Source organism: Garra rufa, chromosome 10 (genome assembly GCF_049309525.1).
Source record: "Garra rufa chromosome 10, GarRuf1.0, whole genome shotgun sequence".
In the NCBI taxonomy this organism is placed as follows: domain Eukaryota; kingdom Metazoa; phylum Chordata; class Actinopteri; order Cypriniformes; family Cyprinidae; genus Garra; species Garra rufa.
In genome coordinates, this window is record NC_133370.1 from 12,487,090 (window position 1) to 12,500,712 (window position 13,623).

A 13,623-nucleotide genomic window follows, 5' to 3' on the forward strand; every position below is an offset into this window, starting at 1 on the left:
ATGCTGGGTCAAATGGACTATAAGGGGTTCTTTCACTATGAACACCTGGGTTGGGTTATTTTGACCCAACCGGTTTGTTTATTTTTTTCACTTCATCGAACATTCTGGATTCTTCACTCGTCTCGTCGCCAGGCGGTCACACACCTCGCAGCAAGCAGGATTATAAGGTAAATTAATAATATGATTATATAATTATTTACCTTTATTTTTAATAAGTTGTGTTTTAGAGCGTACTGATTTCACTGTTTAATGCAATATTTGATATGTCGCTGTGCGGGGTTGGCATTTTATTCCGTGAATGACGAACGTTGTAACTTAAGCAGCCTAGCGATGTACTTTTTTGCCTCAACAATCGTTTTATTGTTATATAAAGTGTGTGTGTGTGTGTGTGTGTGTGTGTGTGTGTGTGTGTAGTGTTATTTGTATAATTTACAGTATACATATGGCCTTTATTTTAACGCCTTATGGAAAGAGTAGGTCAGAAATACGGGGGTAAGTTCCTTTACTGTCTGCATACTGTATTGCTTTGTAATGTTTTGTCAAAATTAGATCATTTCATACAAAAATTGATCTTTTAAGGGCATATTTTTCAAGTAAATGTTTGCGACGTGCCGAATCCAACGATAGATCCATATGTTTTATGTTGAGCATTTTCGCGGTTTTTTCCTTGAGGTAACTTATCTGCATTAGCTAAAACGCTATGTCCCTTACTTTAATAATGTTAAACCACAATATGACTGGTATGTACTATTGTTTATTACTTAAATGTAATGTTGTCTTAGCTACAGTATGTAAAGTTAGACTTAATCTCTCGTGGTGTATGTGGCCGTTCACATGTCGCGTTTTTTGCGCACTGAAGTTCGTTATTATACGCTCATAATGGAAGCTCATTTTTTCCAGGCGCGGGACATGGTTGCTTAGCAACGGCAGACGCCATGGGAGAGCAAGCTGCGTTTTTGGAAAGAAAGCGACGCGTCTTGCGTTTTCACGCGTTTTTAGGCGCGGCATGTGAACGGCCCCTTACTCTTCCTCTATTTTAGTGAATGTCTGTGTTGCATTACAAACTAGGAGACCAGTATAAACCTTAAACTTATTGAACCACATTTGTTTTTCAGATTTGATCAGATTTCACAAGACTTTAGGAAGCTATATCCAGAGGCAGACTTTTTGAAGACTGGGCTACAGTTGCAGACCTAATTCTTGCCAGTGCTCAGTGAGGTGCATTCAGAGCTGGGTGACATGACTTAAGGTAAGCTTTTTCTAATAATATGTCAATCTATAAAACAATATGCAACTGTATTTGACACACATCAACTGGTAAATACAATGGTACAGTAACACTTAACTAGTTGCTTATTAGCTTGTATATTGGCTGTTAATTAGTACTTATGAAGCACAAACTGATGCCTTATTCTGCAAGAGCATTTTCTACATCCCCGAATCTGACCCCATACCTAAACTTAACCTGCAGTAGTTGAATGAGGGTGGGAATTAATTTGCATTATTTAAAGGAATGAAGAAATCTTCATATGAAAGTGTTTCAGTTTGCTTTGATTATAAAATATGATTCACAGTTTGCATATTATTCCTATGGTTTAGATGCTAAAGGGGAAAGTGCTTTCAAAGTCCTGCCCACTCTGGATAAAAGGTCTTCAGACCCACAACCACGGAATCCCGGAGGCCATTCATTGACGTACAACCTGTAAGTTTTGTTTTACGTTTTCTGCTCTAATAAGGGTGTATGTATATATATATATATAAACACAGTGGTGGCCAAAATTATTATAACAGTTGTATTTTCACCAGCTAAAAAATGATTTTAAGTCAGTGTTTTTTATCTTTTGCTGTAGTGTGTCAGTGAGAAATATCAGTTTACATTGGCACAACAGCCAATCCTCCACAGAGATCTGATCTCATCATCATCCAGTCTGTCTGGAATGACATGAAGAAACAGAACAAACTGAGACAGACTAAATCCAGAAGAACTGTGACAACGTCCCCAAGATGCTTCAAGAGACCTACCTGCAAAGCTACCTGAAAAACTATGTGCAAGTGCACCTAGTGTAGGGCAAAAGCTGCTTTAAACGCAAAAGGACGGTCAAACCAAATGTTGATTTAATTTAGTTAATCAAGGTTAATTGATTAAGAACATTTATTTATGACATTATTTTTGACAGAGTCATTTTATGACATTTTTAGACAAGTGCTTAAAACTTTTAACAGTATTGTAGCTTTGCAGTTAGGTCTCTTGGAGCATCTTGGTGACGCTTTCACAGTTCTTCTGGATGATGATGAGATCAGATCCTGTGTGGAGCACAGAACAAAAATGTCACTGGATTATCACAATTAATGGCAAAATGAATGGAAATGTAAACCGATATTTCCTACTGACACACTACAGCAAAAGATAGAAATCACTGACTTAAAACCTTATTTAGCTGGTGAAAATACTAGTTTTCTAATAATTTTGACCACAACTGTATGAAAAGTTGAGAAGCAAAATGAGCATTTATTTCATGCCTCTGTGTTTATGTTCATAAAATACACTTAACTTAAAATGTAATGTTGCAAGACTAAATGCCGTATAATTAACAGGTGGGGACCAACATGGTGGATTTGAGCCTTGGGATGAGACGACAACATTTCTAGACCTTCGCCATTGTTCCAGGCCATGCCATTGAAGCGGACTTGTTGCCTGGGAATTTCTCCAGCTTGCAGTATATCATATTGATGGACATAAGTCTTCATGTGTGAAGTTTTTTTTTTGGCCACTTGTAACATGTTTTAAATTGTAAGAATTGTCTGGTGGACTCTTTGTTTGGCTTAGTTTTAATGGCACAATGTTTGGAATGATTCTAATGTGGTAATAATTCATTTTTGAGTGTTCTGCTGCTGCAATGTTGACATAAAGAATATGAATATAGTGTGCCTTGTTTACAGTTTTGTGTTTAAAAGAAACTGATCTACTAAAACCGTTATTTGTGTCTTTAAGGGTTGGACAAAATGTGTGACAGCTACACCTATTTGAAAACTGTATTAAAAAGAAATATGAAAACTCATTAAAATGACATTTACATATTCATTTTTTTGTGTTGTGTAACTGTATTACAGAAAAACAATAATAATTTTACATTCTTTTGTGATTTATATATTATTATTGGTAAATATAAAGGTAGCAAGGCAATTAGACAATAAATAACCCAATATTTTGGTAGTTTTTAACCCAGCAACACAGTTAATCTGACCCACTGGTTGGGTCAAATAAACAACCCAGCATTTTGGGTCAAATGATTTAACCCAGCACTTGGGTCAAAACAACCCAACGCGTGTTCTGTCCCATAGTTACCCAGCAGCTGGGTTATGGTTGGGTTATTTTTTTAACCCAGCACTTTTTAGAGTGTACGATCACAGATTTTTATATCTGGCCTAAAATATAAAAATACTACTGTATTATTATTAATATTAACTTAAGGTCACCATGGCCTCATCAAGATTAAGAAACTGTTCGTTCCAGTAAATTGCAACTTGTAGGTTGCCGAAATAATAGGCTGAGACAAAAAGAGAACGTAACAACTCTTCCTCAGTAATGGTTGAGTATTTTGTTAATCTGTTGAGACTGTACCCAAACCTGAGAAAGGCGTGCTGAAATTTCTTATTATAAGCGACATCCCCCACATGGAAAGCTTAATCTGCACTTAATGGCATTTTTGTGAAATCCAAAACAGATTGTAGCTGATTATTAAAAGGAAAAAAATCTCTCGCTGAAACTACATTAGTGCAAAACTGCAGACATTTCACCATTTGTGATGTGTTCTGGGTAGAGTTTGTAGATCTCTTGCAGTCTGATCAGTCCTGAAGCGGCACCATTTAAGTCCTCCAGCTGTGGGATCTCTAGGAGCTCCAGTTTATTCTGATACTTGTTACACTGATAAAAACTCAGTTGAGTGTGGTTTAGAATATGAATGAATTCATTTCTCAGTTGTCCGAGGAGTTTGTAAGCTGCCACAGGGTTTCATGAATTTCTCAGGGTCAGAGTTTGAAAGCAAATTCAGATAAACACTGGATTAAAACACTGGAAACCAAGGAGAGAGAGTTTGCAGGAGTAGCTATAATTTATATGAAAAGTCTCACATAAATAAGTTAATACATAAATAACTTGTCATGGCAACAGTGTAAAAACATTAGTAGACAACTTAAAATCTATAAAATATAATGAATTGATATTGTGGCGGGAGGGACGAACGACAGACACAGTGGGTGTGGCGTCAGGCCTCGGAGAGGCTTTTATTAAACAGAAGAAAAAAAAATTATTATATATATATATATATATATATATATATATATATATATGTCCAAAAGGGGAAATAAAAGTGTCCAAATAAACGGGGATCTGGTGTCCTCGTTGTGAAGGGGGGTTCCGTGAAGGAGGGGCAGTGTTCAAATGGGAAGGGTCCAGGTAAGGGGCGGAGTCCGGCGGCCGCACGCGCTCCCCGCTTAGGTCCGGAGCGCGAGGGGCGGCGGCATCTCTGGCAGCAACGTCCTCCTTCTGCTGCTCTGCGGCACTCTCGGGGGGATTCGACGGCCCGGCATCCTGGCCCGTCGGCCGTCTCAGGTGCGGTCTTCAGCCGGACTACCTTTTGGCTCGTCCCATCTGGCGGCGCAGGCTTCCCTCTTCACCCCTTCCTGGACCCGCGAGGACACCAGCGTGCATGCACGGGGGAGAGACCGGTCTACTGAGGAGAGGCGCGCTCGGCATTTAAACAGCGGCGGTGATGAGGCTTCATTCCATTCACGTGTCCCTCATCACACGCCGCCAGCCCGAGCTGATTTCGCGCCCCTCCTCTCCCCTACACGCCCACTCCCGTCGGGAGCCTGGAGAAGGGCGGCGAATAAGGGACGGGGTGGTGATGATAATTAGGGGGGAGGCAGCCGACTCGTCACATCATTGAATTGAAATATAATTAATAACCTGTTGAAGAGAAGAATTCATGCCCAGCAGTAGGCCTACAGACAGTCCAAAAGCACACCACAAATGCCAATTTCCTTACAAACATTCCTTAACCTTCAGTATCTCAAAACAAAACTTGTGTATGTGAAACTGAGCTTTAAAAACAGACCTTTTATATGCTCCTTTTCAGAGACACACCTGTATCTGCTCACGTTATAGTTTCTCGGTATTCCTACTATCTGATAAAAAATGAAAACGAAACTTTAAATGAGTGAGCTCTCGCATGTTATCAGGCTTGTTGTGGGAACGAGGAAGCATAGAAGTAGGAACTAATCATAGGACAGATTTTTAATATCAAATTAAAAAGCAACTAGAAGCACTGGAGAATCTTTGCAATCTAACAATCAAGAATAAACAACTTCAATGGAAAACTGAGGAATATTAATACACATTCGCTGATCAGTAAACAAATGAGTAACTATGTAAACAAAACAGGGGCAACTAATAAAACAGAAACCAATCAAAGATCAGTGACCAAAGGGGGCATAAAACACATAATCAGCATAAAATTGTTCGAATAGAATATAAATGTGACATCATGACAGTCATTTCATGTAGCACAATTGGAAGATTATGACAGAAACGGAGAGACATCCTAATACTAAACTATTGTTTTATCATTGTCTGTTCTAATGTTTCCTAACAACTGTTCAGACTTTACTGGCATACACTCTTAAAAATAAAGGTGCTTTAAAAGATTATTCACAGCAATGCCATAGAAGAACCATTTCTGTCAGGACCACTATCGTCAAAATGATAGACATTAGCAAACAATTTTGATTTGGCGGGGTAGTTCTGTTCTGGCACAACTCCCTGCCCATTCATGCAGCATGTCAAGAATGAGCAGGGAGAGCAGCAATAATAACCAAAATTAATTTTTGGTTCCACAAAGAACCATTCAGTCAAAGGTTCTTTAAAGCACCATCTCTTTCTAACTTTTTTATCATCTGAAGAACCTTCTTTTGCCACAAAGAAATGAAAGCTCTAGCATTAAGTTCTGCCAGGAAGACTTAATTGTTACGTCACTCAATTTTTATCTATCCAATCACATTCTAACACTTGTGGTTAGGGATGCACCGATCCGGATCGGCCGATCTTGCTTGCGCGTTTTGTCAGTAAAGCCGGTTCTGTAATCAGCGGTAAATGCCATCAGGTGCGTGATTTCACGTTGAGCCATATATACTACACACAGCCGTTGTTTACCGACGAGCTGCGCACATTCACACTGATAATGAACATGGATTTGCGCATCTTGTCTGTGAACAACGGCTGTGTGTAGTATATATGGCTCAACGTGAAATCACGCACCTGACGGATCCGGATCGGTGCATCCCAACTTGTGGTATAAAAGATCGGTACTTACACACACACACACACACACACACACACACACACACACACACACACAGGAGTAATCTAAGTTTTTAAAACCTACCCCATTTGTTACCCCTGGACACGTGGCATCCAGTAGGCTCTGTATACCCATCCACATTTCCATTCTTGTGAAGGTTGTACAATACACAGCTGAACCTTTAAATGGCAGATAATTGATGCATGAATTTTACTTAAATTATACTAATTTACCATATACATTTGTGATTTGAGGGTTTACCTTTTTTGGCTTCAATGCAACTCCAATTTGAGGGAGCGCTCCGGTTACTCATGTAACCTCGGTTCCCTGAGATAAGGGAACGAGCGTTGCGTCGTCATTTTTGACAACTGCTTATGGGAAACTCCTGTTTACTCTGATACTGAAGCCTGATTTGTTAACGTTTGTGAAGTTGCACAAACCAATGGTGCTTTAGCCCGCCAAGAAGGGCGGAGCCGACTGCTCTTTAGGTCGGCAAAAGGCGCCATTTCATCAGAATCAAACGACTGAAGCGACAGCCATCGACTCGCGTGCAACTTTAGCACGGCAGCTTACGCAACGCTCGTTCCCTTATCTCAGTTCCCCTTCGAAAGGTAACTCTCGTTGCGTCGTCATTTTTGACGACTGCTTATGGGAAACATATCCAGTCATATCCAGAAGGAAAATTACATGGGCTCCAAACAACGTTGAGAGCACTTCGGTACATAGCCACTGTGTGGCTAAAGGATGACCTTGCAGTCATTAGGCCCAAATTCGAGACATGCAGTGCTGACAGACAGGGCTTGCAAGTCACTCACTCTTTGAGCGATGCCAGGGCCAAAAGTAGAGCGGTTTCAACGTCAAGGCCCTCAAGCCGATCGATGCGAGCGGCTCAAAGGGCGCCCCTTTGAGAGCTCTTAGGACTATAGACAAGTCCCATATAGGAACAGTTTTAGGGCGAGGAGGGTTCAACTGTCGAGCGCCTCTAAGAAACTAAACGACCAAGTCGTTCCTGACAGCTTCAGGAGAATGATTCGCCGCAATAGCTGCCATATAAACTTTGAGCATGGATGGGGCACGGCCCTTGTCCAAAAGCTCTTGTAGAAAAGTCAGTACATGGGACACATCACATGATTATTGGATCCGCCAATGAAGAATGAGCGCGCGGGCTTTTGCCGGCGAGGGATCATTCAAACTTGGTTGCTCAGCTCCATGACTTCACCGTTTCTTTCTCCGAGCTCGCTGAGAGAGGAGAAACGGAGGAGCGCGCTGCCTTTGTTTAAAATGCCTTTTGCGCCTTTTGCCGACCTATAGAGCAGTCGGCTCCGCCCTTCTTGGCGGGCTAAAGCGCCATTGGTTTGTGCGACTTCACAAACGTTAACAAATCAGGCTTCAGTATCAGAGTAAACAGGAATTTCCCATAAGCAGTCGTCAAAAATTACGACGCAACGAGAATTACCTTTCGAAGGGGAACACAGTGGCACCACTTCTCCACATTACTCATCTTCAAGTACAGGGGCACGATTTATTGCTCAAAGTGCAATGATAAACTTGGGATTTAAAAACAATATTTAGAGAAATATGGATAAAACATTAACATTAAATTAACAAATAAAAAATGAATAAACTATCACCATCTAATATCATGAACTAATATTTAAATTAAATATAGTTAATAACCTGTTGATAAGAAGAATTTGTGCCTTTATCTCAAAACACAACTTCTGTAAGTGTTCCTTGCAGTAAAATTGAGCTTAAATACAGACCATGTATTTGCATATTTTCAGAGGCACCTGTATCGGCCCACATTATTTTCTCAATATATATCTTATGAAAAGCAAAGCAAAACTTTACATGAGTGAGCTCTAAATCAGCAGGCTGGTTATGAGATCAAGGAAGATAAAGTCAGGATCTATTCGCATCAGTGATTTGTATAAACAATTTAAAAAATCACACAGGAGCACAATCTAACAACAACCACAAAACACAAACCAACATACTGTAGCATAGACAAGAAAGTCAAAAGTATCTTGACAAGCTTAATTTCTGCATGTGAGGTTCAGCTAAAAATCCAGCTAAAGACAGAAAATGGTTATTTTTCTCTCATTTCTTTCTAAATTATATTAAATGACTTATAAATAACTTATTTAACAGTAATACCTAAACGTCATATGTGTCACAGACAAGAGTAACAGACAGAAAAACAAACAATTCTGCTTGGACCTCAAATCTTCAATTTGCAGACAAATTTTTATTACTAAAAAAAAAAACTTGCAAAATTTGTAAATCATTCATTCCAACACATTTAAAATTAAGCTTTAAATATAATGCAGAGGAATGCAATAACATCTCATTTACAGGAATAACTCCTTACTGGCTGCTGAATGATCCACTCAGGTAAAGTTATTATCCATTGAAATCTTGCTAAAACTTTATTTTAATTGATAGCAATTATTATTAACTTTACTGGCACCAGGGGAAAAAAAATGATATGATCCTATCTAAAAACTTATGTGACACATAATAAATATTACAGATGAATTTCTCCATGGCCCCAGTGTGTTTCACTCCCAGTGTGACAAAGAACAGGGTCTCCTGAACTCCTGTCCAAACTCAAGGATCCATTTATTAGCCACTGAAAAGACACAATGTCATATAAAACTGAAATAAAATGGTTATATTAACAATAAAAGAGTAATCTACTTTCTTATAAAACCTACCCCATTTGTTACCCCTCAACACGGGGCATCCAGCATGTTTTGTATCCGAATCCACTTGTCCATTCCTGTGGAGGTTGTACCAAAACACTGCTGAACCCTGCAAGATTAGAGAGAGGATACTAACATGATTGTACTTAAATGCTCCTTGTATACTGCATATAATTAAATTAAGGGTTTACCTTTTTTGGCTGCACTGCAACTCCAACGTTAGGGAACACAGTGGCGCCCCCTATCTCCACATCACTCATCTACAGCAAGAGCACATCATTTATAAGGATTGTTTCACAGGTAATATTAATAGCTATAGAAATGATGTGCAAGACCACTGAGGCAAAAAGAGACTTACATAAAATAGGAATGTTGCAATCCTGTCATTCTGTTTTTTCTGTGATGTCAAACATTTTAAAGTTAGTTTACAGTTACTTGATTGATCAACATTTAATCCAATCTTAATGACAAGGAACAAAGATGTTGAATTTGTACTCCTAAAGCCTTCAATTGAGTTTGCCAGCAATTGGCTCCCCAAAGATCCTGAGTATGTATTACTGGAGAGTGGAGACTTTCACATTTTGTTTAATGTACCTCTGAAATTATAAACAGGTAAACCTCAAAAGTAATTTTGAAAGAAAAAAAAGTGATTTAAAAAAGGAAGGTTGCTAAAAAGTTACAGTGGTTGTCCAAAAATATGGCTTATATATGTTTCCAGTTAGACATGTTACTCACATCCTTGTTTTTTCACACACAGTAAGTTGGCATTAATATAGGAGTTATTTTCAAACATTAATAAAAGCTCATGTTTTGTTAGGAATAAATACATACAAAAAATAAATGACTAAAAAAAAGTTGCCTGACAGAAATGTAAGTGCTATCCTCCAGTGTCTAGGTGACATTTAAAGGGGTAATATGATGTTGTCAAAAATAACATTATTTTGTGTATTTGGTGTAATGCAATGTGTTTATGCAGTTTGAGGTTCAAAAAACATTATTTTCCACATACTGCAGGCTACATTATTGTTGTTCCTCTCTGCCCCGCCTTTCTGAAATGCTTCAATTTTTACAAAACTCATCGTTGATGAAAAGCGAGGTGTTCTCTGATTGGCCAGCTATCCTGTGCATTGTGAGTGGCCAAATGTAGTTTGTTGCATCCAGTGGGGACATAACTACTGATTATAAAGACTCATCATCTTAACTTATAAAGATCTATATAAATATAAATATCTCTTTAAGTTTTAGACTTTAAGCTTTGCAACTTTTTGCTTTTGCAACAGATCTTATCTACGCACAAACAGCTTGTAACACTGCAAAGACAAAGGAAAACAAGAAACCGCATCATATGACCCCTTTAAATTTCTAAGTAGATTACTTTATTTATTCAATAATTACTCATAAATCTAACCCCAACATTCAAACAAACAAACAAACAAACAAACAAACCCACAATTAATTACATTTCTAAGGTAACCCATGATGAATTCTGTGTTGGTCCACAAATCAATGCCATGACTGTATTTCAGTAAAGTGAACTTACCAATGCATCATAATGTGGTTCATATCTGCCACCAATCCCATAATTCTGAACCTGGAAAATGATTGCTTCACTCATGCATCACTAATAAAATGGAAATTTCTAGGTGAAACTGAACTGTGAACACTCTAATATTTCACAAAAAAATATGTTTAATATGAACTTGTGTAATAATTTAGGTGAATATACATTATTTCAATTAAAAAATAATATCAACCCTCCAAAGCTTATTGTATGCTATTCATTGGCAACAGACAAACAGAAAGCATAGCAAACTGATGTTACCTGCAGAGTTTGAGACTGCTTTCTATGTTTATTTGATCGTTTATTTAATATAGTATATGTAATATGCAAAGTATGACCAAAGACACAGCTGACAGTAAAGAAAACAAACACTGCCTGTGCATGATCATATTTCGTTCTCGTAACGTGACTTACATGCAGTGATTCAGCTGTTTCCATGGAGAGTCCAGTAGCATCTTCAATCCTCTGACTGACACGAGCATCCACAGGGTCTTTGTCTTGTAGAAATACACTGAAAATACAGTGATGAAAAATTATTTAACATCTTGTATAGTTATGACAAATTTAATTTTGAGTGAACTATCTCTCTGAGGAGATCTTAAATAATTATTAAACCTTTGAGAAACACGGCCTTGTGAGATTGTGTTCTGTCCATCTTGATAAACTCCCGATCTAGAAAGCTAGGTCACAAAATAAGAATTAACTGTCAAATTCAAAATTATGCATATTATATATGGCCAAAAGTATGTGAACACCCAGTTTATGGAGAGTTTTGTGGAGAGTTTTGCACCCATTTAGATACAGAGAAGCATCAGTGAGGTCAGGCACTGATTGTGGGCAGGCAGTTAAGGACTACAATTTATCTTAAAGGTGTTCAGTGGAGTTCAAGTCTTTGCATAGGCCAGCCAAACTCTTCCACACAAAGAGCTTGTGTTCTTCTGACATCATGGTTTCATTGTGGTTGCTTGGAAATAAGTCTGATTTTATCCTATTCACAGCCATAGTTTTAAGTTTCTCTCAAAGGGACATCTGTTTTTTTTTTTTTCTTTTTTTTTGCCTTTAGTTAGGTTTCTGTGCTGGCGTGTCTACCAGTTCAGAAAAAGTTGATATACTGTATTATCAGCTTAATATGAAGGTTTTTTTTTTCTTCTTCAGATGTTTTACATTTACTTATACAATACAATAAAAAGCAACTCTGTAAAATAAAAAAACCCTACTTTTGCATTTTTCATACTAATTTAACTTTAACTTTGTTGCACTAATTTGAAATCGATGTCCACATACCATTAAATAGTACAATTCAAAATATACTGACAATATCAACAACAACAAATAGTTTAGTGTTATTTTGTGTGTGCATGTGTTGGATATTCACTAGAGGTCTGGACATATTCTTTAGGATCTCTATCTCTCGGTCTGAAATAATTTCATGATATCTGATGATTTGAGGCTCGTCCCACTCCACTTCCTCTTTCACTGGTGCGTACATCAGTCTGGGGTTTCCTCCACCTGTGCTGTACCTACAGGACAGCGCCCTCTGCCTCTGGGAGGTCTGATTTTATCAAATATAAACCACATACAGTCAATACACAAAACTTCACACTGATTGTTTGTAATTTCATGTCAAATAATGATTTAAATTGCACTTGCCCATTCATCAACCTCTCCTCTGCACAGTGTCTCATATTTACTTGACTCTGTGTTTAGTGTGAATATGTCAAGGTTTGAAGTTTCCAGGAAGTGATGGAGTCTATTCAGCTGAAGTCTGACTCTATTATTAGTTGGATCTGAGGCAAACATGTTTATGTCTTGAATCACAACAATCTGATAAAACTGGCTCGCAACCTCAAATATAAAAATGTTAGTATTAAACTCCATGAGCTCACCCAGATTTAGAGACTGCTGGTCGAAGTAGGTTTGAGGTAGGCTACCAAAATAATAGGCTGAAAAACTGAGGTAGTGAAGCAGTTCTTCCTCCATAGTGTTTGAGAATGCTGTTAATTTATTCAAACTGTGCTGAAACCAGAGAAAAGCATGCTGATATTTGCCCTTGTTATAAGCGACCAACCCCACACGAAAAGCTTCATCCGCATACAGTGGCGTTTCTGTGAAATCAAAACAGATTGAAACTTTTTTTTGAATAAAATAAAAAGTGAAAATCTCTCTGTGAGACTGCATCTGCAGACATCTCACCACTTGTGATGTCTTCTGGGTAGAGTTTGTAGATCTCTTGCAGTCTGATCAGTCCTGAAGCTGCACCATTCAAATCCTCTTGTGGCGCTTTTCCACTACACAGTACCAGCTCGCCTCAGCTCGCCTCGGCTCGACTCGACTCGGCTCTGTTTGGTTTTCCACTGTGTAAAAGTTGTACCTGTACCGGCTTCCAGGTACTTTTTTTCGTACCACCTCCGGCGAGGTTCCAAGCGAGCTGAGGCGAGCTAAGGCGATACTAAAATGTGACGTGAAAACACAGCAGACTGCTGATTGGTCAGAGAGAATCGTCACTATTCACTGTGTCATCATTGCACGCGCCAGCAATAGTATCCAGAATAACCCCGCCATTATTAAAAAGTTTGGCCAGAGATTGCGTGACATATCCAATCCATTACATATTATGGCAACTCGGAAAAATACGCCGTGGTCAAACGAGGAGGTGCAGACAGCGGGTGTGTGTCGCGTAGAAGATTACATCACGGCAGTTTCTTGCAGCGTCGCTATGACAACCAGGTACTATTGTGGAGGTACAGGTACAACTTTTACACAGTGGAAAACCAAACAGAGCCGAGTCGAGCCGAGTTGAGTCGAGCCGAGGCGAGCCGAGTCGAGCCGAGTCGAGCTGGTACTGTGTAGTGGAAAAGCGCCATTGGTGTGGGATAGTTTTCTCCAACTCGTCAAGATACTTTTTACAATAAAGACTTGGTTGGATGGTTTCTACAATATGTATCATATCATTTCTCAGTTGTCTGAGGAGTGTGTAAGCTGCCACAGGGTCTCTCAT

General features: G+C 38.8%; 1 protein-coding gene and 1 long non-coding RNA gene across 2 annotated transcripts; one reads left to right on the forward strand and one right to left on the reverse strand.

The window, feature by feature from the left end:
• The first annotated feature begins 424 nt into the window (after positions 1-424).
• On the forward strand, positions 425-3,004 carry LOC141343497 (uncharacterized). Its single transcript, XR_012356767.1, has 3 exons — positions 425-1,249; positions 1,600-1,702; positions 2,596-3,004. It is a non-coding gene; the product is annotated as an uncharacterized lncRNA (long non-coding RNA).
• Positions 3,005-8,920: 5,916 nt separating this feature from the next.
• LOC141344984 (prolyl 4-hydroxylase subunit alpha-1-like) lies at positions 8,921-13,623 on the reverse strand. Its single transcript, XM_073849884.1, has 9 exons — positions 13,561-13,623; positions 12,001-12,177; positions 11,241-11,305; positions 11,040-11,136; positions 10,605-10,655; positions 9,423-9,461; positions 9,256-9,324; positions 9,077-9,173; positions 8,921-8,991 (listed from the first exon to the last, which is right to left on the reverse strand). Exons 1-9 carry the CDS (start codon positions 13,621-13,623, stop codon positions 8,921-8,923), a joined length of 729 nt encoding a protein of 242 aa, XP_073705985.1.

Coding starts and splice junctions, on each gene's coding strand:
- LOC141344984 (XM_073849884.1), bottom strand. CDS start 13,623: ATGAGAGACCCTGTGGCAGCTTACACACTCCTCAGACAACTGAGAAAT. Junction 11,306..12,000: donor AGAATATGTCCAGACCTCTA/GTGAATATCCAA, acceptor TTTGTGACCTAG/CTTTCTAGATCGGGAGTTTA. Junction 9,325..9,422: donor TTGCAACATTCCTATTTTAT/GTAAGTCTCTTT, acceptor CTCTTGCTGTAG/ATGAGTGATGTGGAGATAGG.